Source organism: Copidosoma floridanum, unplaced genomic scaffold (genome assembly GCF_036245765.1).
Source record: "Copidosoma floridanum isolate Cflo_tuat_1 unplaced genomic scaffold, Cflo_Japanese_pri ptg000027l, whole genome shotgun sequence".
Lineage (NCBI taxonomy): Eukaryota > Metazoa > Arthropoda > Insecta > Hymenoptera > Encyrtidae > Copidosoma > Copidosoma floridanum.
The window spans coordinates 13,026,302-13,049,647 of NW_028321904.1; the positions used below are offsets into that span (position 1 = coordinate 13,026,302).

General features: G+C 31.7%; 1 protein-coding gene across 3 annotated transcripts in view; it reads right to left on the reverse strand.

The window, feature by feature from the left end:
* Nucleotides 1-23,346, reverse strand: part of twr (signal peptidase complex catalytic subunit SEC11 homolog C twr) — a 179,308-nt gene that overhangs the window by 86,817 nt on the left and 69,145 nt on the right. For all 3 annotated transcript variants that reach the window (XM_014349908.2, XM_014349907.2, XM_023391939.2), the window contains exon 2: nucleotides 796-905. In XM_014349908.2, coding sequence (XP_014205394.2) covers nucleotides 796-905 — 110 coding nt within the window. The remainder of the gene's footprint in view (nucleotides 1-795; nucleotides 906-23,346) is intronic.

A 23,346-nucleotide genomic window follows, 5' to 3' on the forward strand; every position in this document is an offset into this window, starting at 1 on the left:
GGGGAATAGCCCCACCAGTAAATGTATACATTCGTGACTCGCTTGTTTTTACAATTTGTTGCATTAAGTTGATATGTTACACTGTTTTACAGCTAACTTACTACAGCACGAAAACAGTGACTGAGCTATAATCAAAACGAGGCATCAACTGCCTCCTTCGGTATTCTTTGTTCAGCCTAACAGTAATAGCGACAACAGGAGGACTGCACTCGGTCGCTCCCTTTCTTTATGTGATCGTACTCGAAAGTCACGAGATGTCACAACAAATCACTTGTTTTATACTATGCTTCTAAACTACTCCTTTGACTGAGCTAAAACAAGATTTCGAGAGAATAAATCATTGCGCTTGACAGCTACTTTATTATACAAGCACACTTTATTGCAGAAAACGTCCATCGTGTAAGTCACACTCATATGAAAAAACAAATCCAAGCACTGTCTCTAAAAGGAGCCTGAGCCATCTGACTGCAAAGTCAGTACACATAAAAATAGTAGCCAGCACACAGCGCCACACGCACACACACATATTTAAATTACTAGCCTAGACATAATCTAGAGACAAGAGCAGCTAGTATAATACTTTAATAATTATCATATTCCATTGCTAAATAAAATCATTAAAAATCATGATTCTTATGAAGCTGTAAGATAGAAATGTAAGATGTTTAGACTATTCTGTGTATTCCATGTTTATAAAAAATCGTTAATTTTATACTTATTATCCACTAATGACAAGCGTATTAACAAAATCAATGAATAAAATAAAATTTTTCAAGTACCAACTGTTATATTTACCTTAATACAACAACGATTGGACTTTCACTTCCAGTGACAACCATCAATCCCTTCCAAATCATTAATGCAGAAGAGACAATCATTCCAAAACTTAATATTTGGTAAAAGAACTGAAAAAATAATTAAAATAGGGCGTATAATACTAGTTGACAAAATAACAACATTATAGACACGGACTATGATTAACTTTAACATTATTAATGCATTTCCTTTTAAATACTAAAAAGTATGTCAAGAACGTTGAGTATTAGTATTAGCAGCAGCTCTAATTAAACAAATAGCTCTTACAGTAAATTGCAAGAATCTAAGTTTCTTCTAATGTTTCAAAAATGATATACAGAACTTAAATCAAAATAAAAAGTACGTTTTGTTACCCTTAGTATATGAATCAAGTTACAGAAAGACGTACTTTAAATTTTTATCACACTGCTAAGAAAAGCAAGAAAAGTCTTTAGAAAAGTTATTGAAAAAGTTGTTAGCTAATATAGATTTATTCCCCAAAATAGTTTTTATTACTTGAAACTAACATTATGACATGCTTAACTGTTGTTTAATTTAACGTTTGTGGACATAAAAAAGTTTTTATACGTAAGAGAATATATATTTTTTAATTTACAGCCATTCTAAGAAAATGTGAGTATAATACAATAACGGCTCTGCATTGCTGTGTAACTCTACATATGTAATGCTATTGTCATTGTCATATTAAAAAACAGCCTAGGATTTTATTGCGATAACAATTATTAGCGCAGCATTGAGGACTTTTTATTTAACATCCCGTTCAAACAATCGAACCACAGTGGAAAATACGTCCTTAATAAATCAGTTTCTCAGAGGTACCTGCAAAGTAAGTGATAATATTTATAGGGACATTTAAAATTTCTAAAATTTTGTTAACTAGTTTGTACAGTAACATACCCTATCAACCCATTAAAAATTTTTTTTTCCAATTTGTTTTTATATGAGGTTCGTTACAATACTTTTTAATTTTGACCCATTCGTAACGATTTCTTAAAAGCGCATACTATCATAGATTGTAGTATGGTATAAATAAACAATTGCATAGCAACGAGCTATTTTTCGGTAAGTAGTACATCAATACGGCTCCAGCAATCAAGAAGTGGAGCGCTAATGCCGTTGTAAGGTGCGAAGTCATAAATACTTACTACTGTTACAAGTTGACACAGATGAATTATACTGTGAGTGAAAACGCAATTCATTCGTCAAATTTATACAATATGTAATGTGAATATACGCAAGCTCATATGACAAGTAGAGCTTATACGGCACTTATATATGTATGTGTATAAGCTTAAAAGAGTATCGTTCATAGTATGCTGACACATAATATGCGACTAGCCTTGTTGTAAAAATGTACGCCTATACTGAAATTGTATGTCATATGGATGGATGCAAAAATTGTATTGTATGTACAAATGAATGGATTATTTAAGCATTGATTATCTATTTCTGAAAATGTACACCAATTTAAAAACCGTAATTGAAGAATTATTTCATAATATTTCCAATAGATAGTAAAATTCTCAAAAGGATTAAGTGCGTAATTTATAAGCTTATTTATCACACTTAAGCTTGTATTTAGTGTTTTTTTTTATTGCTGATGCGAGCTAACATTATCACTGATCCAAAAATTCTAATCGCACCTATCGGAAAAATGAAATTGGTACTGTCGTATTGTTATTTCCTAATATATGAAACCAAAACGTGTAACATTTTCATGCAAGTCTACCGCTTTGCTGTCAACGCAGTTTGCAAGAATATCGCTCATTACTTAACCTAATTTAACCAAAGACTTTTTTTACTCGCTCTGACGTTATAAAAACGTACTGTCAAGGGGAATAATTTCTCTTTTTACGTCTGCCACCTGTTCTTTAAAGTTTGAGTCAACTCTTAACATCCCACACTTGCGACTACCTTATTACATGTAAGGTATAACGTGTTGACTGAGGCAACTTTGATGTAAGTACATCAATAGTCTCGGATGAAGAAATGCAGGCTATTTTGACGTTTTTACCTTTGTTAGCTGCCAGGTTAGATTCTTCGACCAGACTGCAAGGCCATAGGATACATTTTGGATAAATTCATCAGTGAAGTTTTTAATTTCTTTTCCTGTAAATTTATGTTTAAATTTCAAGTTAACGTTCTAAGATTTCAATATTTCTTCTTTTTTTTGGAGGTCTAATTTTGGAGTGAAAAAATTATAAAAAAATAGGTTATCAAATTTAAAGAAGGAGTTGGTTTGGATGATGTGAATCTGAAAGTGTTGGACCTGTTCATAACAATCAACCAATAATGATTCCTGGAAATTGTGATTGAGTATATTCTAACTAAAACATATTGACAGATGTTCAAGGATTTTTATTAGGGGATTTTGAGTTTGAAAGATCTTTTTCAAATAAAAATTTAAATGCTAAATATTAAGATCAGAGTATTAATAAAGAAGTTTTGGATTCATCTGCTAAAATATTGATTAGGGTACTATTTTAGAATCATAATGCAATTCTAATACAACAATTTTCAATTTCGTATAGTTTGTAGTTTTTTGAAAGTAGATTCTGCACATGACAAAAGGAAGAATCCACCATATTCTATAATTGCACGAATAAGCCATTTATATAACATCACGAGTAGGAATGGATTTCTGCCCCACCATGTTTTCCAAAGACAACTGATAATTTTAGTCACGAGTATACATTTCGTACAAACATATTCAATATTTACACATATTTTTAGGGAAAAAGATTGAAGGCTGATGTTGTTTTTACTAAATACAATGAATCCACATCTTTTAAATTTAATTTTCAAATTTTTTTGGTCAAAGAATACAAAGTGTAATTGTACATCATTTTCGAAGAAGTCAATGGCTTGTTTGGTATCATCCAGGGGGATATCGTACAGTGCTAAGTGCATATAGTATTAGGCTGCAAATTAGGCCTTGTGAAAGACCTTTGTTTGCTTTGAACTGATAAGTACTACCATAGACGTTCATGGGTACAATATTTCTTTCATAGGTAAGATTTTTAATAAACATAATAGATTTTATGAATGGATTTAATTTAACAAGATCTTTGAGAAGAATATCTGGGATCACATTGTCAGAGGCTTCTTGTACGTCCAAAGAAGCTACTACTAAGTTTTTCCTTTTGTAAAAGGCTTTGTGTATTCTCGAGGTAAAGATAGACAGACTGTAAGTATAGAAAATGCACTTTCATTACCTTTTGCTTTATACAGTAAACAATTTGCTTTAGCCTTATAGTTTTTTCAAGTGACGACCAATACCATTATATACTTACAGTTTTTCATTACTATTAAACAAAACTTATATTGAATACAAAAGGTTAAACTTAATTGAAGTAATCTTCATATTTTAATAAAAATGAAAAGAGGATATTTGTTTTCACGTGGTAAATAGGGATACTGGTGAGGTCCACTGTATAAACATTTTGTGAGCTTATTTGTTGTTTAAAAAATTTAGGGTTATCGAAGTAATAAAATAGAGAGTAAAATTTAGTTTTGATATTTAAAAAAGGTTAGAAGGGTCGAAAACCGTTAACAAAACATAATAATGAAAGAATATTTTCCTGTACTTAATTAAGTAAAAGTTAAAAAAGAGTTGTTTGGCTAGGAGGATCATACATAAAACTAAACCGAACCAAATAACAAATTAACTGTAATAGTTTTACTTACCGTAATGGCGTATGAAACGGGGCTTAAAAGGTGTCAGAGAGCATGAGAGAAGGATCTAAATTAAAATTTTTATCAAATTCAATAACAGACATACTTAAATAGTTCAAACAAATTTTAAGAAGGAGCTCACGAAGGCCAAGGGGATAGTATAAAAATGAGGGAGTGTTGAGGATGAGGGACGGATGGGTATTATAAAAATGAGGAGAAGTTGAGGGAGGCTACGTGTCATGATAAAAGTAAGGGGCTGAGGAAGAAAAAGGGGAATACAAATAAACAAGAGTGAGGGAGGTTTTTCTAGAAATCAACCTTAATAAAGTCACGGACAAACTGAACTTTTTTTACCAAGTATTAAAAAGGAGGAATGAAATCTTTCATTTTAATCAAAATAAATTTTTTTTTTAAGATTCATAAAAAATAATGATAAACATTTGTTTATTAAATCATCACTTAGATACATTGATACAGTTTAAAAAAATAAAGGATTAGCTTACACTCGCGTTATTGTTACATATCATTTATACATCATAAAAGTAACTAACGAATTTTGTTAAAAAACCTACGCATATTGTTGAATAAATTGTAGACCCATCAAGATTCTTATACACAAATACAGACCATTTATACTTGAATCTTTTAAAACCATATGTATTACAAAAAAACAAAATTGCTAATTCCAGAAATTTGCTGTCTGTTTTAATCCATACAATAATTCACTAGGTTTACAAACAACGTTGCTTTTATGTGGAGAGAAAAGTGGAAGGGCCGAACTCCTCTAAAAGAATTCTGCTTCACCAAACAGCAGGTCAAGTAATTATCTCTTGAATGTGGTAGCTGCTGTCTTACAATGAGAAAGTAGAGTTCTCGTTGCAGTGCATACAAAATCTCAATTGGCGAGGCCGCGATTGTCTCCACTGTAGTACAGTAGGTCTAGATATTGTGCAGCGAACGTTGAAGAGCTGTTCTGATTGGCTGTGCTGTACTTAAGCCATTTCATTGTGTATAAATAAATTGAGTAATGTATTCTGAATACTATGTATACACGTATATTTTTGGTACGGGATTTGAATCGCTGAATATTTATGATATTTTTAAGTAAACTACCAAAATCAATACGTCTATGTAACAGTCATATGGCTTAAACGTATTGGCCATTTACCATGCTGTATCTAGACCCACAATACTTCGTCGTATCGTCATAGGAAAGTAAGCAAACACAAATTATGCATGCAGTGCAGTCACAGTGCGACTTTTTCGTCCTAGTGAAGCGGTACACTTCCACTTATATGAGGTATAAGCAATCCTTGGAGTGTAGATTATCTGTTGTACCAAGTAGCGCTACAAACGATGTACAACTTTGAAAACGTAAGCTCACCACAACTTGTTCATTAGCTCTTCTACTTTTCTCTCTACGTACATTTGCAACTACTTTATATGCATACGATGGACAGCAATGATCTGATAGTTTTGTACCTTGCTACTAGAGCGAATGCCTCTTCATATTTAACTTTGTACACGTGCATTAGTACACGAAGACCTAATCTAGGTTTGTTCCTATTAATTCTGGTATTTTAGCATGTATGTGCCTTAAATATTAACGTCAAATCAATGACGTGAGCTACCTTCATTTTATTAAATATGGTCTACGTGTTGTTCCCCTTCTATGTTTTAAGCTCTTTGTCAACCGCTTCATTCCATTTTTCGCTGTTTTTAACTACTAGTACCTTATCGTAACTACCTGGCTTCTTGTAAGATGAGAAACTGTAAATAATTCTTTTCGATTTTTCAATTGTGCTTCTATCTTTCAATTCACGAAAGTTTAAAGTTTCGTGATTCTTCGAGCTTCCTCTTGACTGCACATTTAACGGCACGGATTTGATCCTCTTTATGTTCCATCGGTTTAGGTTCTTCGTTTACCTTACCACACTCCATAGTTTCTAATGATAGCGTTACTTTTTCAGTGTTATGATTCACTGCAGTGGCTAGCCTGGAGCTAGTCATCTACTTCTGATTGTTAATCTTGACTTGGCAGTCGAATTCTTATTCATAGTCAACTTTGCCTCTGACTACACGTTCACCTCTAGGTCTGATTAAATGAGCGTTTTGCACTTTCAAAGTACGGTTTTAGCTTTATGTAACAATTGAATCGGGAAACAAATAAGTTTCAGCACCGTAATTCCCTCAAAAACATGTTATTTGCAACCTTTTGTAGTATAACACTTAATGTAGGCATACGAAAAACAAAACCAGATTTGTCCCTGTAAGGCCTGTATTCATTCTCCTTAACGCGGAATACGCAAATAGCTACCACCATGACAAGCAGCGAATTGCAGTACACTACAAGAAAGAGAATAAGGGAGCACTCTACAACTATCTCTCTTTTGGCCTCTATCATTTCAATTGCACGTAGGAATATCATGAGCGCATTCTGCACTGCACGAGCATTAACGTACTTGGGTCATTCTTTTAAACAACCGAACACTTTTCAACTAACACATCTCCGATTTGGCTAAAATTTTTTCTACGGATACTACTTTAAAAAAAAAATACAAGTTCAAGGTTTTTTTTTATACGTATTTTAGATAATATTATAATATCCTCCGGTTCTTACAGAGCTAAGAATTTGATTTTTTTTCATTTTAAAAGTAACAACGTGAATTTTAAGAAACAAAATGTTTAAGAAAAATTAACAATAAATTTAATATTTTTGTAAGCAATTTAAATGTTTAAAACAATGTTTAACAATAAAACCCACCACTTAGCGTATTGTAAGTATGACCATCGTATTCTACGACCAATTTTCCATCGAAAATGGTTTTTTCTTCAATGGAGAAACAATTATTACTTTAGCAAAAAAATCAAATAAACTGGTACGGTACCTCACGTCAGCGCCCCAAGTTGCAAAGTACACCTTATATTCTCGCCTCTTACCATTGTTCTCTGTACTATATTAAAAATAGTGCATATAGTATGTTTTACATTTTCAATTAAACGATATTATTTATCATAAATTGAAGTCTTATAAAAAATCGGAAAAAAACAAATAAACAGTTACTTTATTTCAGAGAAACAAGTCATGTATTAAGATTTCAATTCAATAGTATTTTAATCAAAATAACGTCCAATAGTAGTACTGTCAAATTTTGTATTTATTAAAAAACAAAACGATGTTTCGGCCATTTGGACAATGTCCCGGCCCTCATCAGGTACAAAAATCTATGAGTAAAAAAAAAAAATTATTGTCAATACAAATTTTGTAAATACAATAAACGCAAATTAAGTAAAGTGTATAGTTTACCTCTGACTCTTACGGAGGGGATGTAAAATCGTAATGTAGTCAGAGTTTCAAGTTTTGTTGCTTTTATACCCTGCACATACACAAATGACACAGTATACGTACATAATACAAATAAATAAGAATCGCAAGTAGTTCCTTGTGAGACACACGTAAACAGATCATGTTTTCCTAATACCATAAATGAAAGGGGCCCTTAAATCATGTACATCAAGTTAGCCTCCTTTCTTAATTGACTTAACGAGAGACTTGTAAAAAATTTTTCAATTTGTCTGTATCTTGTTGTCTATTAATATTATTATTGAAATAATGTATATTTAAAGTTCCGGAAAAGAGGTGCTTTTTATAATTTTGTTCTGGGTCTAAAATTTTTATTTTATCAAAATTAAAGTTTTGCATAAATTCAATGCTATGTTGTGATAGTACAGATGTATCCTTTTCTACTCTATGTCTCTTTTATGTTCTGCCATTCTTAATTTTACAGCTCTCGATGTTTGACTGACATAACAGCAGTTGCAATTCACACATAGTATGCGGTAAATGACATTATTTTTATCGAGTGGCTCGGTTACATCTTATCCAAGTGAAAAGATCGAATTCAATTTATTGTTTAAACTGGATCCAAGACCCATGTGAAGCTATTTACAAAGATATTTAATAGGACCGTACAAGTGAGGAATATATGGTAATGATAAGATTAGTTTATAATTATTATTATTGCTATTGCAAATGTCAGTCACGTCAATTTTTTTAAGGTATTTATTCTTTTGTTTAAAAATTTATCAATAAATTTTTGAGGATAGTTCATAGCTAGTAAAAATTTATTGGTTAACTTTAAATTATCGTTATGAAATTGAGTGTCTGCTAATTTAATGGAAAAGTCTACTAATGTCTAAATGGTACCTGTTTTATATTGTATTGGATGGTGAGAGAGAAAGTTCAAGTATCGGCCTGAATGTGGGGGTTTTTGGTACCAATTAGTTAGCACTGTATTATTTTGTTGAATGATAATTTTTTAATCCAAGAAACTAATGCTTTTGTTGTTGCATGTCTCAATAGTTAATTGTAATTTCGGACAATAGCTACAAAAAATGTTTTTAGTACAGTTAATATATTTAGTAAGCAAACATATCAGAATATCATCCACATACCGTACATACAGTGGAACATCAAAACATAACTTCTCTAAGCGTGAAATTTCAAGCAAACGCATAACAAGATAACACAGTGCCCTTTTCATTTATGGTATTAGGAAAACATGATCTGTTTACGTGTGTCTCACAAGGAACTACTTGCGATTCTTATTTATTTGTATTATGTACTTATACTGTGTCATTTGTGTATATACAGGGTATAAAAGCAACGAAACTTGAAACTCTGACTACATTACGATTTTACATCCCCTCCATAAGAGTCAGAGGTAAACTATACACTTTACTTAATTTGCGTTTATTGTATTTACCAAAATTTGTATTGAAAATAATTTTTTTATTACTTATAGATTTTTGTACCTGATGAGGGCCGGGACATTGTCCAAACGGCTGAAACGTCGTTTTGTTTTTTAATAAATACAAAATTTGACAGAACCACTATTGGAGGTTACTTCAATTATTAACCAACTGTCATTGGACGTCTTATATTATCAATAGTATTTTGCGTGTACATTTTTTAACTTAATATAATGTTAGTATAAATATTTATTATTGTAGTGTTCACATTTTACTTCACAATTTTTACAATGATTTTTTCGTACAAAGAGAATGGCTTTGTTTCCATCTCTTAAAATAAGATAGAAATCATACAATGATACTTAAAAGTTCCTTTTATCATGACAGCTTTTTCAAAACGTGCTGGTAGTTGTTTCTCTTCTTTATTGTACTCGTCATTGGTTAAATAACAATACATGATATTTTTTAGAGCTTCTGTAGCCCAGTCGAATAACTCCCTTGGTGTTCAGATAGGATTATTTACTCTTTGAAGACTTAGTCTAGCAGCAAGTCTTTTTAGAGTTCCGCCAACCTCGTCGCATGGTCCTTTGCCATGTGATGTGGGGAAAAAGTGCCACTCGGCTGCCATTTTAAAATTTTCTGCGTGGTGTGAAAGATTTGTAAATTTTTTTTGTTTGTGTACTGTCCACTCGCCCCGTCCAAACAATGTATTATTTTATTAAATTTTAAATTTTTTTTATAAATTGTATAAGTTGCCTTTGAAATAAATGAACAGCAACAGTATCATGACGTAAACACTTACACATAGCAACATGACTTTTAATTTTTAATTCGTTATTATGATTTGTATAATAAATATAAAATGGATGTATTGTTGCTTGACCGTTATTCCAGTGTATACCTTCAACAGAATTTTGTATACCGAACGCGTAATTTTCAGAAAAGTCGCATATTACAATACATTTATTTTACATCAAGTTCTTCATCTTTATGTTCATAAACTCTCTTTGTTTGTTTACTAAAAAAGAATGTAGCAACAATTTATGTGTACTACTACTCAACAGATTCTAAAAATTTATCTAAACTAGATACCAACGTCTGTAATGAAGTTCTTTCAATCGTTACTCATTGTTAGTAGTTAACCGTTTCAATAAATCTCTCTTCAAAATTTTTTTCCACTTGCTCAATAATACTAGTCACTACAGGGCACTCATAACAAAATCCTAAAAAAACAATTTACAGTTAAACTGTACACAACATATACGATTCATACGGTCAAGACTCAAATTTAAAAACGGAGATTCTCTCTTAGTTTTAAAAAATAATGTAATTAAAAACATTCTTTTAATTTTTATTTATAAATAGTATTATCTAATTAAATAATGATAAAAAAATAATTACACTATACACCATTTCTACACATTACATATTATATATTATACTATAATCCAGAGAACAACGTTTACTTTGCAACTTGGGGCACTGACGTTAGGTGCCGCGCCAGTTTATTTGATTTTTTTGCTAAAGTGATAATCGTTTCTCCATTAATGTAAAAAGCATTTTCGATACAAAATTGGTCGTAGAATACGATGGTCATACTTAAAATACGCTAAGTGGTGGGTTTCATTGTTAAACATTGTTTTGAACATTTAAATTATTTACAACAATATGAAATTTATTGTTAATTTTTTGAAATATTTTGTTTCTTAAAATTCACGTTTTTACCTTTAAAATAAAAAAAATCAAATTCTTAGCTTTACAACAACCGGAGTTATGAATTTTTGAAAATAAGTCTCCAAGCCAAAAAAATCGCTTCTATCGAATTTTTGATCGCTTGTATCATATAAAATACTTAAAAAAAAAACCCTCAAACTTGTAATTCTTTTTAAAAAAGTAAAATCTGTAAAAAAATTTTTAGCCAAGTTGAGTCATTGGTCATTTGTGTCAATTGATTACTGTGTCGTTTTTGTATGTGCAGTGTATAAAAGCAACAAAACTTGAAACTCTGACTACATTACGATTTTACATCTCCTTCGTAAGAGTCAGAGGCATATTATACACTTTACTCAATTTACGTTTATTGTATTTACCAAAATTTGTATTGTAAAGAATTTTTTATTACTCATGGATTTTTGTACCTAATGAGGGCCGGAACATTGTCCAAACAGCCGAAACGTCATTTTGTTTTTTATTAATTACAAAATTTGACAGTACCACCATTGGACGTTGTTTTAAAATAAAATCTTATTCTTTTTGACCAAATGAGAACGATTTCAAAAATGGTGGAGATACTTTTATCTTTCATAACTTAGCATCTTATGCGTCAAAATTACTGTCATTGACAAAAAAAACTCCAAACTGACTTCTGCTTTACCTAAAAAAACTCCTGTGTACACAATTTGGAGTAGCTCGACATGATAAAATGAATTTTTGTGGCTGCTTTGAAACACTGAAAAAAGTAAAAAACAAAGCACAGAGCATATTTCTACAGATATTTAGTTTTTTTGTTTTTAAATTTCATCGGATGCAGATTCTTCAACTAAATATTTCAGTGGACATTTGGAGCTCAAACAGCTCATTCTAAAGCAGTTCCAACGAATTATGAACACCTTCAGCTCTACTTAACGCAACCATAATTTATTTTACACCTACTGATGTATTCACAGCGTATTTGCTTTAGTATGCAAAAAATTGGGGCGAGGTACAATCTAGTTTTCATTCCACAATTAAGACAAAGGATTCAATTGATTTCCAAGCTACAGCTTTACCTGATGATGCACTCTACATTAGAGTGAGGCTGTCGCAGATTTATGTATGTCACGCTAGCGTATCACATACTTAACACTCACATCTTGGTAGCCTAGTACTTTGCAGCTAATTTGTAGTAAATTTTTAGTGAAAAAAATAATTTTGTAGAGCCTAACAATCTCGAGAAAACAGGTGGTCTGATAGCGTGATATAACGCCAGCAGATCACACGCCTATTTTCGTCGATCACGGGCTCAGAATGAATTCTAATTGGTAGTATATTTTGTAACCAATTTGTAGTGAATAAGTAGTAAAGAATTTCGTTTTGTAGAACACACCGATCTCGAGATGATCGATGGATCAGCCGATCCGAGTGCCAGTGATTACTCAAAACTTGATTCCTTGCCAATTGGGGACCTAATACTGCATTATATATTGTTTCTTCGATATATAGGTAAGATAAAAACAGAAATCCATTTCGTAAGGCTTGCTGATCTTACGATCAACAAATGTTTTGGCGTATCGGCATAACACTAGAAGATCACACGCACGTTTCCGTGGATCACGGGCTCAGAAAAAATTCAAATTGGTAGTATGTTTTGTAGCTAATTTACAGTAAATAAGTCGTGAAAAAAGTAATTTTGTAGAACATACCGTTCTCAGGATAATTGATGGATCGGCTGATCCCAGTGCCAGTCATCGATCAAAACTTTATTTCCGGCTACTTGGGGCTAAATACTGTATTATATATCGTCCTTTTGATATGCAGGTAAGTTTAAAATTTATTATTTCATTTTTAGGAAGTACCGATTTCACGATGAACAAATTTGTCTGGGTGTCCGTATCCCACCAGCAGATCACACGCACGTTTCTGTTGATCGCGGGCTTGAAAAAAATGTAAACCTTAAGTGGTATATGACTTCATGACTTCTACAACTTTTACAATATTTGGAGAAATAATGGCTCAAAAACATAATTCGTGAAATGCAAAAAAGCTTACATGATACAGTTTCGCGGGTTTAAGCTTTTTTGGTACGCATTTCATGTACAAGTCTAAATTTTATGGCCACAGTATTAGACAGCGTTCTGACGGAGCGGCGATGGATGGGAAGTTTAAGCCTGTGAGAGGCAGTGAGATGTGTGCGGCAAAAGTGGTAGGCCACGGATTACATGGTGCATCATTGCGTTACTAAGTTGCGTAAAGCTCATATAAAATCGTAAGAGTGAGAGAAAAGTCAGAGGATTGAGTATTTTACGCACCTCTTTCTCGCTTCTAAATGTCTCATGGGCTTAACGTACGACGTAGCGACACATTGACGCACCCTGTAACCCACGGCCTATCAACTTTACCGAGCACATCTCACTCTCTCTCACAGGTTTAAACGTACCGTCGATTGCCGCTCCATCAAATCGCGGTGTAAGACTGCGACCACAAACTTGTGAAATGTACATGTAATGCGTACCAAAAAAGCTTAAACTCCGTATAACGGTATCGTGTGAGCTTTTTTTGCAATCCATGTTTATTTATTTAATAAGATTATTATTAATTTTTCTGCCGATGGAAAACTGATGAAACATTGTTGGTAGGTACACAGATAAGAGCTGTGTAAGTTTTTACATTAAACCTATTTCTTGAAGCAAAGTTATAGTAGAAATTTCACGAAAATTCGGAGTTTTTCAAAGATTTTGTCTATGTATTTATTTAATAGGATTTTTATTAACTTTTCTGTCAACGGGAAACTAAGATAGTATTGGTAGGTACACAGAGATAAGCTTTGCTAATTCAGAGGGCAATCCTATAATCTGGAAGGAAGTTGTAAGAGATCTCTCAATAAGATGTCATATGCGGAGTGGGCATCTCCCACACCTCCTATCTCTATCTTTATCCCTTTCTAATCCCAAAGCGCCGAGTGCACAGAGTATAACATCGTGCACTATTAAATATACATACATATAATAAACAATGTTGGGAGCGATTTTGATTTCTTGAAAAAGAATACTTTGCGGGATTACTTGGCTCTTTGGAACAAAACAAGCCACGACTTGCGAATATACGGTGCTGGTAGCGGCAGCATCACTACGGTGGTGACAACGTGTCAGTATGTCGTCGGTGCATTCAGTTAAGAATTTAGTATTCAGTATAACGTGTTGTTGTACAAATTGTTCATTGCGGCAGTCAATAACTGAAGAAATAAAAAGTGCTTAAGTTTTTAGTTTTGTGCTTGTGTAAATGACATAGTGCATTTTTTACAGGAAATAAGTAAAGCGTTTTTATCGTTACGCGATACAGTAAAATTGTGTATGTCTTTTATAAAAATGCAGTACGCGTTGCCTTGATGTTATCTGATTTTTCATTATTTTTACCTAAACTGCAGCAAAATCATGGCTCATGGAAAGCTAGGGTTGTTTCTGTACAAGAAGGACGCATTAACGCTATACACTCATAAAATTGTGTTAAATGAAAACAATGTGTTTAGTGTAGCTGTAAAAAGTGACCCCATATAGGAGAAAATCAAAAACAGACATTTCGATGGTAAATTAAAAAGCCAATCACTGCACATTATAGTTACGAGCAACCACCATTATCTTTTGAAAAAGCTAAAAAATCAGCAATTTCCTCTAGAAAATGAAAATTTTTCTGACTTAACATTATCTACCAATAACAATGATACCAAAAATTCAAGTATCGAAGACAGGTTATAATAGAAAATGTCTATCATTTACAAGTGTTACAACGAAAGAAAAATTTGCAGAGTTGACTCATTCTCATGATAACTATGCCCTTTTTATCGAGCTGTTTATCTACGTTTAACTCACGTTACATATTCATGTTCTTAGCTGACACACGTCCCCAGCAACTTTGACAGCTCGTACGAGACAATCATCACTTGCACAGGAATTTGCCTTTATTACGTAGATCACTTTTTCTTATTTCGGCCGTTTTTCTAGATTTTTGCTGTGCCCTCGATAGGAAAAGCACGACTCGCACCTCAATTCGCACCTTTTGCGCATCCGACCAGGACGATCACAACATAGTCCCTTGAGTGTTCCTTTGCAAGCTCACTGTTGTCCATCCTGGTAACCTTGCGCCATAGGTACGACATCTAATATTGCATAATTGAATTTTTTTTTTTTTTTTAATGTAAATACTGTACTGCAATGAGAATCTTAAAAAGCTACCGTGTGTGAAGTCGCTTCGTAAAAAATTTGACGTGTAGAGAATTTAGACTTAAATGCTGCAGTCTCTTTTCATAGGCCATTAGAGAATTAAAAGAGGCTGCAGCAGGATGATGAAAAAACACGACTTTTAAAATCTTGAGCTTTTTTTTATTTTTTAGCATATCAAAAAAAATTCACGGCTGAAACACAGAATGCACATAAAGAACTACAAACCCTATATTTATTCTAACTGCCACTCATCTTGTAACACAAAACGCAAAAATGTATTATTTTTAATTATGTGAAAAAATGACGATACTTCTGAAAATTAATACAATTACTACTCAAATGACCACAACTCACAAAACCGTATTATTTTTATGGCATATTTTTTACACAAATTCTAAGGATAGCTTCGCTTTAATTATACATCGCTCAGAGACACTTGGAAATCAACCAGTAATCGTAGTTTTTGTCATTAATATTATTTTTATTAGTTCCACCTAAACTTGGGGCTATCTTAAAATTGTATAAGAGACTCGTAAAAGACTCCGTGTGCATTGTGCTCGAATAAAAAATTTAATTTTTCTTACTATGGATCTAAACGCCCAGGACACGCAGTGTTTGATACTCGAATTCTGCTTTTTAGGTTCTTGTTGCCTTTATATTTTCCTGGTGCACATAACGTGCCTTTGCTATATGAGAGAGTATATTTACCATGATTTAAAAAAATTTCACACGTAAAGTAACATATACGTACACATGATTCAATCATATTTTTTAACGATGAAATTACAGTCATAGCATATATTACTATTCCAGCTTCATGTAATTGTGGCTCTCAAATGAAGTATTGTTAGCCAAAGAAGATGATGAAAGTATTTCAGCTTAATTTGAAGTATTTCCTGGATCAGGAGAAAAGTGCGGCGTAAGATCTTTGAGAGCAGAAGAGGGAGATAAAGTTTGGGAGGAAGTTAGAAAAGCTGGGTCAGTTAATTAGTATCGATCTCAAACTGCTAATAATTTAATGAAAAGTGGTCATAAAAAACCCTCCGTCTTATACGGTCATCACGTACTGCACAATGCAATGTTTACGAACAAAAAGAGTAAACGGTATGATACCGATCCTATTAGAGCTTTGGACTCAATGAAAAATTCTATTCATTCTAATGGTATCAATGATATTGGAATAAATCCATTTTATGTGCATGTATGGACGAACGAGTAAATTATTTCCTATAAAAAAGTTGCCAAACGTAGTGGAGTCACAATGTGTGATGATTCGACCGAACTGAAATTGCAAAAAATTAGAAGGCTGAACAGTGAAATTGAGTATTCCTTGTTTTTGTACGTTATTGCGTAAGTTTTAATCTTATCAAAAATATTTTGTCTGTATATAATATAAATACACTACAGAGAAAAAAAATTACTTTATTGGCAGTGTAAATCTGTGTCATTTTCTTGTCTAGGTTTTTTTTATTGTTTATGCAGTGATTTTTACTATTTGTGTAGTATGTTTCACCATAGGTATGAAAATATTTACCACTTGTATATGGTGAAAGAATTACGTTGAAAAAAGTTAAAAGCTGCTAGATGATGAATGACAATTTTTTACAGAGCTAGTTCAAATGAGTTTTTATAATTTTTTTTTTTCAGAGTATAGTTCTAAAATCAAGAAAAAATAGTAAATAATAATTGTACTTACACTTTTTCAGCGTACAATGTGAAAAACGTCAATTCACCGTTGCCTTGCAAGTTGCAGGAAGACAGAGAACTTTGGATGTTATGATTTTTTAAATAAAATTTCTTTTTTATAGCCACGTTCCATTTCCTCGAGAACTCATTTGCGATAGTTCGCGTGCGTTATTGAATGCAGCAGTTTTTGTGTATACACCAACTTATATCAACATTAATGAATACGCTGATGTATTAGAAGATGTGGATGTAGAAACTAGAATACGTCAAGATGTTGCACATTTTATGAACGTGTACAGAAAATTGTAATTATTGCATAATTTACCAAGACAAGTTAGAACACAGTATATGGCGGCTGTTGGAGCACTTATAAAGTGCACTAGCATGAAACTTGCAGAAAATATAATTAAATCAATTTTTTTGCTGTCTGAATGTAAAACGGAAGGGGACTTATTAATGGAGAACTGAACAAATGCTGCAGAAGTAAAAAATAGATCATCTCTTATGTAACAGGTATTGGATTTCATTCTTTATGTACAAAGAAAACCTCCCCTGTTAAAATATTACTTAGAACCCTTATTAATTATAGTTTAAATTTAATACTCCTTTTGTTAGTGGTTTAATTTTAATTTTTTTTTTTAATTTGAGTGGTGTTGGCTCAGCAGTTAATGTGGGCACCGACTGTTTAGAAAAATTTTTTTCCAAGTGAAAGGCAATAGATAAGGTAGAATAGATATTTTTATCACACTTCTGAACAATTTTTGCCTATCTCAACCAAAATCAATATAATAATTAAATAGTAATAATAACTGAAATAATTGAACATACATAAGAAACTAGTTCTGTTTTATTTAAAAAAATTTATTTAGACAAACATTTGTATGCAGACTGTTGAACGTAGAGTAGTATCTGACCTTTGTAAATAGCTTTCAAACTTACAGATTAAGTTAACTTTGTCTTGAAAAGGCCATTAAAAAATATATATATTGACTAGAATTTAGGAAGCATAGTGATGTGTGAATTAGATTACATAACCTTATCTCATTTGTAACAGTATTATTCCTGAATAATCAATGTAAATTATGGAATTTTATAATTACAACCATGAGCAGGATACGAGTATGCCTGGATAAGTTTGTTTTTTTTTTTATTTTTTTTTTTTTAAACCTTTGGCTGAAACTATTTTTCTAAAAAAGTTAAATAAATTCTTTATCTTTGTAGTTTTTTATCTAGTGATCGAGAGACAAAATATATATTGACAACTATCAAGTGGATTTTTTGATTATTTAATAAATAAAGACGCGAATCGTAGTTAAAATGGTAAAATGGTATAATGGTAAAATGGTAGGTTCAAATGGTACTGAAAATCAAAGTGTTAAAAAAACTATTGGTCTTGAAAAATTGGAGAGAAAAAGGACTTCTTACTAAAAAAAAATAGCACAGACAGTTCAAAGAAGTGACATTGATATAACTCCAGTAAGTAGTTGGGTTGCCTGTTCTGTGGGTAATTTACCTACGGAAAATAGAAGGTGTTCCACATGTGGTAAGGGTATCTATCATTTAGAGGGTTGCTTCGTAGCCCTTCCTGGTGAAGAAGAAGGTTACGGTGAGAAACGACAGTGCATAGATTGCTTTAACAAAATATCTGAATATTGCAATGCGTCAGCTGGACAAAACTTGGATGAAGCTAGAGCTATAAAAGGACCTTCTCGAAACTTGAAACGCTGTTTTTCTATGATGAATGATCTCATCAAATAAAACTGAATCAGGACGTACAGAGAAAAGTTTAAACATAGAGAAAAGAAAACCAAATTACAGAAAATCTGCTAAGTACCTAGGTGAGAGAAAAAGCGATGTGCACGACTCTTTAGGATGAAAAAAAAAGTGTGTTCCTAACATTAAAAATGGAAACGATAGTTTCTTATCCTCAGTAAAATTGGAAGGCAAAGACGTAGCATTAACAAATACGTGCAAATTTGATAGCATATTTCACATAATCATGCTAGCAGTGGTGGATTTCCAGCAATTAAAAGAAAAAGTAAATTTTTTTTAAAGTGTAATCGTAGATTCTATCTACTTTAGTTGATATAAAATAAAGTCTATTTGTTTACTTTTCTATTATTACAATTACACGAACAGAAAATTCTGCGTAAACCAAAATATTTTAAAAGCCGGAATAGACAAACACTTGAAATGGATTTATAATTTTTCAAATATCTTTTTCATATTCTTCATGACCAAAATAAGCTGAACTTTTTTTTGCCCTGCTAGATCTGCTCAAGAAAAATTTTTACGACGACTTTCTTATTTTATTTAAGAAAAATAGGAGCACTACGGGGTTTTATAAAATCTTATTATAATTAAGAAAACGGCGGCTTAAAGGAAAATTCGACTTTGATCTTACATTTATATGATGAACTTACTATTCACGTTTGTACCAATAATTATCTCAGTCGAAAACCCGACATTAAACGGAGATACAAAGCGTTACGAGATAGCGTTCCGGACTTTTAGCAAAAAAAAAGGAACATTATGGGCTCTTATAATTTCATCGAAAAATCGACATTGTAAAGCACCAAATGAAAATCAAACTTGACCATTGCTCTTATATCATATAAAATACAGCTTTATTTTAACTCGATACCTGCCAAGTAAATAACCGAATCCCTCGCTAAGATAAATGACATTCTTTGGCGTTACGGGCTCTTAGTTTTTTTATTTTGAAGAGACTAAATTTACAAAGTCGCGAGCCTATAGCACTGGCTTATTGTCATCGGAAAAATCGGAAAAAATTCATCAGTCATCCTTGACCTCAGTAGAATACAAAAAGTCTAAATTGAAACGTCCAAATTCAATTAGGTGCATTAATGGGAACATTTTCCGTAGAAATAATTAATTTTTCAGTTTTTGGTCGCACAACTTAAACACCAGCCAAGTCTTAGATACAATTTTTTTGATTCTCTAAAATACATGAAAATGTTGATTACGTTAAAGACTTTGAGATTCCATGACGTAGAAAAATTAAAAAATCAGCATTCTGATTCCAGGCGATGTCAAAATGATAAATTTATAAGTAAGACTTAAGTCCGTTACACTTATTTAGCCCCTTTTTCGTATTTCACTAAAGCAATAGTTTTTTATGATCTAAATTCTGTTGTACCTTCAGTAGAAAATATTCCTTGTTTATTTAAAAAAGTTTTCTGCTTGATTTTTCCTTACACGACGCGCGACGTTGTAATCGACTGGGACAAAGAATAAACGGTTTTCGGTAAATTGACCCATACACGACTTAGACTGTTAAACTATCAATATGTATTCAATTAATTAACTAGACTTAAAATATTGATGTCATTATGAAATGATAAAGCTGAAATTAACTTCACTTAAAATAAATAAGGGAAAAATTTTATCTGCAAGAGCACTTTATAAGATTTCATTAAATTCGCTTAGTCTGTGTATCCATGACAGGGTGGGCGAAATTTTGTAAATAATTTTGAAAATTTTTTTTAAATCTCTAAAACTTTTTTCGTATACAACTATTTAGCATTAATGACAATAAAGTTCTTCTGTAACAACATTCCACATATTAAATATTTTTGTAACTAATAGTAAGTTAGTTGGGATAGTGTACGTTATTATGATAATGTATGTAGAATTTGAACGTTGTAATGACGTTTCGAGTAATTTAAAAATGCTTTATCTTTGTTGTAAAAAAGGAAGTGTTCAATATTTTTGTATTATCTATGTGACGGACTTTGTCAGATTAAAAAAAATTTCATGCAACTATAAAATTCTTTTTTCAATCCATATTTTCTCTAAAAAAATGGATTTTATTTTTGTTAAGTAGTCAGAATTTTATTATAAATTTGTTTGGGTGCACTTCTCAGAGAAATAGAGAACTAGAAGTTTAACATGTAGGCACAAAAAATGTGTAAATTAATATTTTGTTTAATGTTGTAATGAAACATTCATATTCTATATAATTATGTTTCAGATCATGCAGTTACCTAATACTTTTTTTTAAATGATCACCAATACACTATACAAAGGACTTAGAGCTCATACTTATTTTTTGAGAGCATTAGTTCTGAAAGATTATTATGGAATTAAAAAGTCACACTTTTACTCTGGCATATACGTATTAGATCCGAAAACAAGTTATGGGCAACTAGCTTCCTCGCTTTTACAAAAAACAACCAGTTTAACGGAAGAAGCAAAGTGCCAGTTATGCAAAAAAGTAAGAGTTACCAACTTAAATCGTGTCTCTGTGGAATACATTTTCTTAGAAATCAATACTCCAGAAGATTTTGTTGAAAATGCCTGTAAAATGAAAATCAGCAAATGTGTCACGTGTGGTAGTGACAACGTAACATACACATTAGTTGATATAAGTAAAGATTCTGATAAAAATCAAACTTAAGGAGGTTCCGGCAAAAATAAAAAAATGTTAGATAACCCTGCAAAAAATTACGTTTTTCTTAAGAATATAATAGGTACGTATGAGTTTTTCTAATATTTTTTTCTAAGCGTATTTTGGAGTAAGAAATAATTTAATTACATAATTTAACATAGACTCTTATAGGGATCAGTAATTAAATTGTATTCAAACTATCAGTTAAATAATTCAAAACTTTTAAAAAAATTTCTCCTAGTTAAAATAAACCTAATTAAAAATATGCTGTCTTCTAAAAAAGAGTAAACGAATCAAAAACAAAATCACACGAACAATCTTCAAAAAAGTTACATTTAATGAAATTTATTTAGTGACCCCCATAAGAGCTTATGTTAAATTGTGGAATAAAATGATTTTTTTTTCTTGAAAATACGTCTGGAAAACAATATTGAAAAATTCCTACGCACATATAACGTTTTTAAGAACGTAATTTTTTTTTAACGTTATCAAAAATTTTTTAGTTTATGTCAGAACCTTCTTTATAAGAATTTCATTATATTACATTATACTAAACAAAATTCACAAGAAGGGTGCAACGCGCACACTCATGAATGGAGTTAAAACTAGCATCAGGCCAAAATAGCCTCACCAGTCTCTCACCAGGGATGAACCAGGACTGAAGGGCCTTGAAACTTTTTTTTTTTTTTTTATTGCCTTATTCCACCTAAACACAATAGATATCCTTGCAATTCAATACATCGAACGTTTCTATACATATTTAGATCACACAAACGCCACCAGGCCCGAAAAATAGAGTTTTAAGTTTGGCCAAACTTAAAATTTTTACGTGAGATTCAAATATCTGTGTATGATTGAAAAACTCTTTATTTCCCAAGCCCAGCGGGACTCTGTGTTTAAAAAAACTATTCAAAATCCCAGCATTGTGTTACAACAAATTACACTAATATTTTAAGTGGAATAAAGCTGTTAAGAAAAGCTCAAAGGATTTTTTACCGATTATTTGATTTACGCGTATCTGCGTATGATCAGAAAACTGTTTGTTTTTTAAGCCTGGCGGGTCTATGTGTTCAGAAAATCTATTTAACTTCTTAGTATAATATAATAACAGTGAACTGCTCTAAGATTTGAGGTGGCACAAAGCTTTTACACAAAGTTTTGAATATTTTTCATCTATTATTACAATAGTTTACGCTGCATGATCTGGTATTATTGTATATATATTATATTTTTTTTTAGTTTTCAACCAAATGTAGCCCAGAAAACGGACTTAGTACAGTGATCACAACAACTTGTAGTATTATATTTAACATTCCTTATCAAACGTATCAATTATAAAAGGCTTTTACATTATAATACAATAATGATTTCTCATACAGATACCAAAGCGATAAATACACAAACATAAGCCATAGACTACATTACCCATTTTTCTTAACACCCATACCGTTGAATGAACCTTAGATTTTCAATAATTTTTTCTTTACTTATATAGATCCATATTTAGATTTTAAGTAGACCAGGGTACGAACAGAGTTCTTTCTAGGATACAAATACTCTTCTTTCTTAGTCTTTAGTTTTTCGAATATTATATATAATACATACCCAATTTCCACAGCTTTACACGAGTTTACATCATACAACATATATATAATATCATCCTACCGTAAACTTTCATTACAAATTTCACATTCTTTCATTTTTTACATCTCAAGAATATGCGTTTAAAGCTTCCCTCCTCGTCTTTACACAACGTGCAGACTCTTTCCTCGTCCTTTCACCAAAATTTATTACTTGCTTTTAAGTTTCCACATCTCGCCCTAGCTATACAACTTATCTGTACACCTTTATGATGTACATTTAGGTAATTCGCTTTGTCTACGCACATAATATCTTTATATCTCATATTACATCGTGATTCCTTAATTTTGGCTTGAGCATTTCGATTATCAATGTCATTCATACGCTCTTTTATAATACCTTTAGAATTTACTTTTTGGTTTTTCCAGATCTCTATGAGGCGCTCTTCGAAACCTAAATTGTTTAAAAATTTATTCTTATCCGATCATGTTTTTACTTTATACTTTTTCT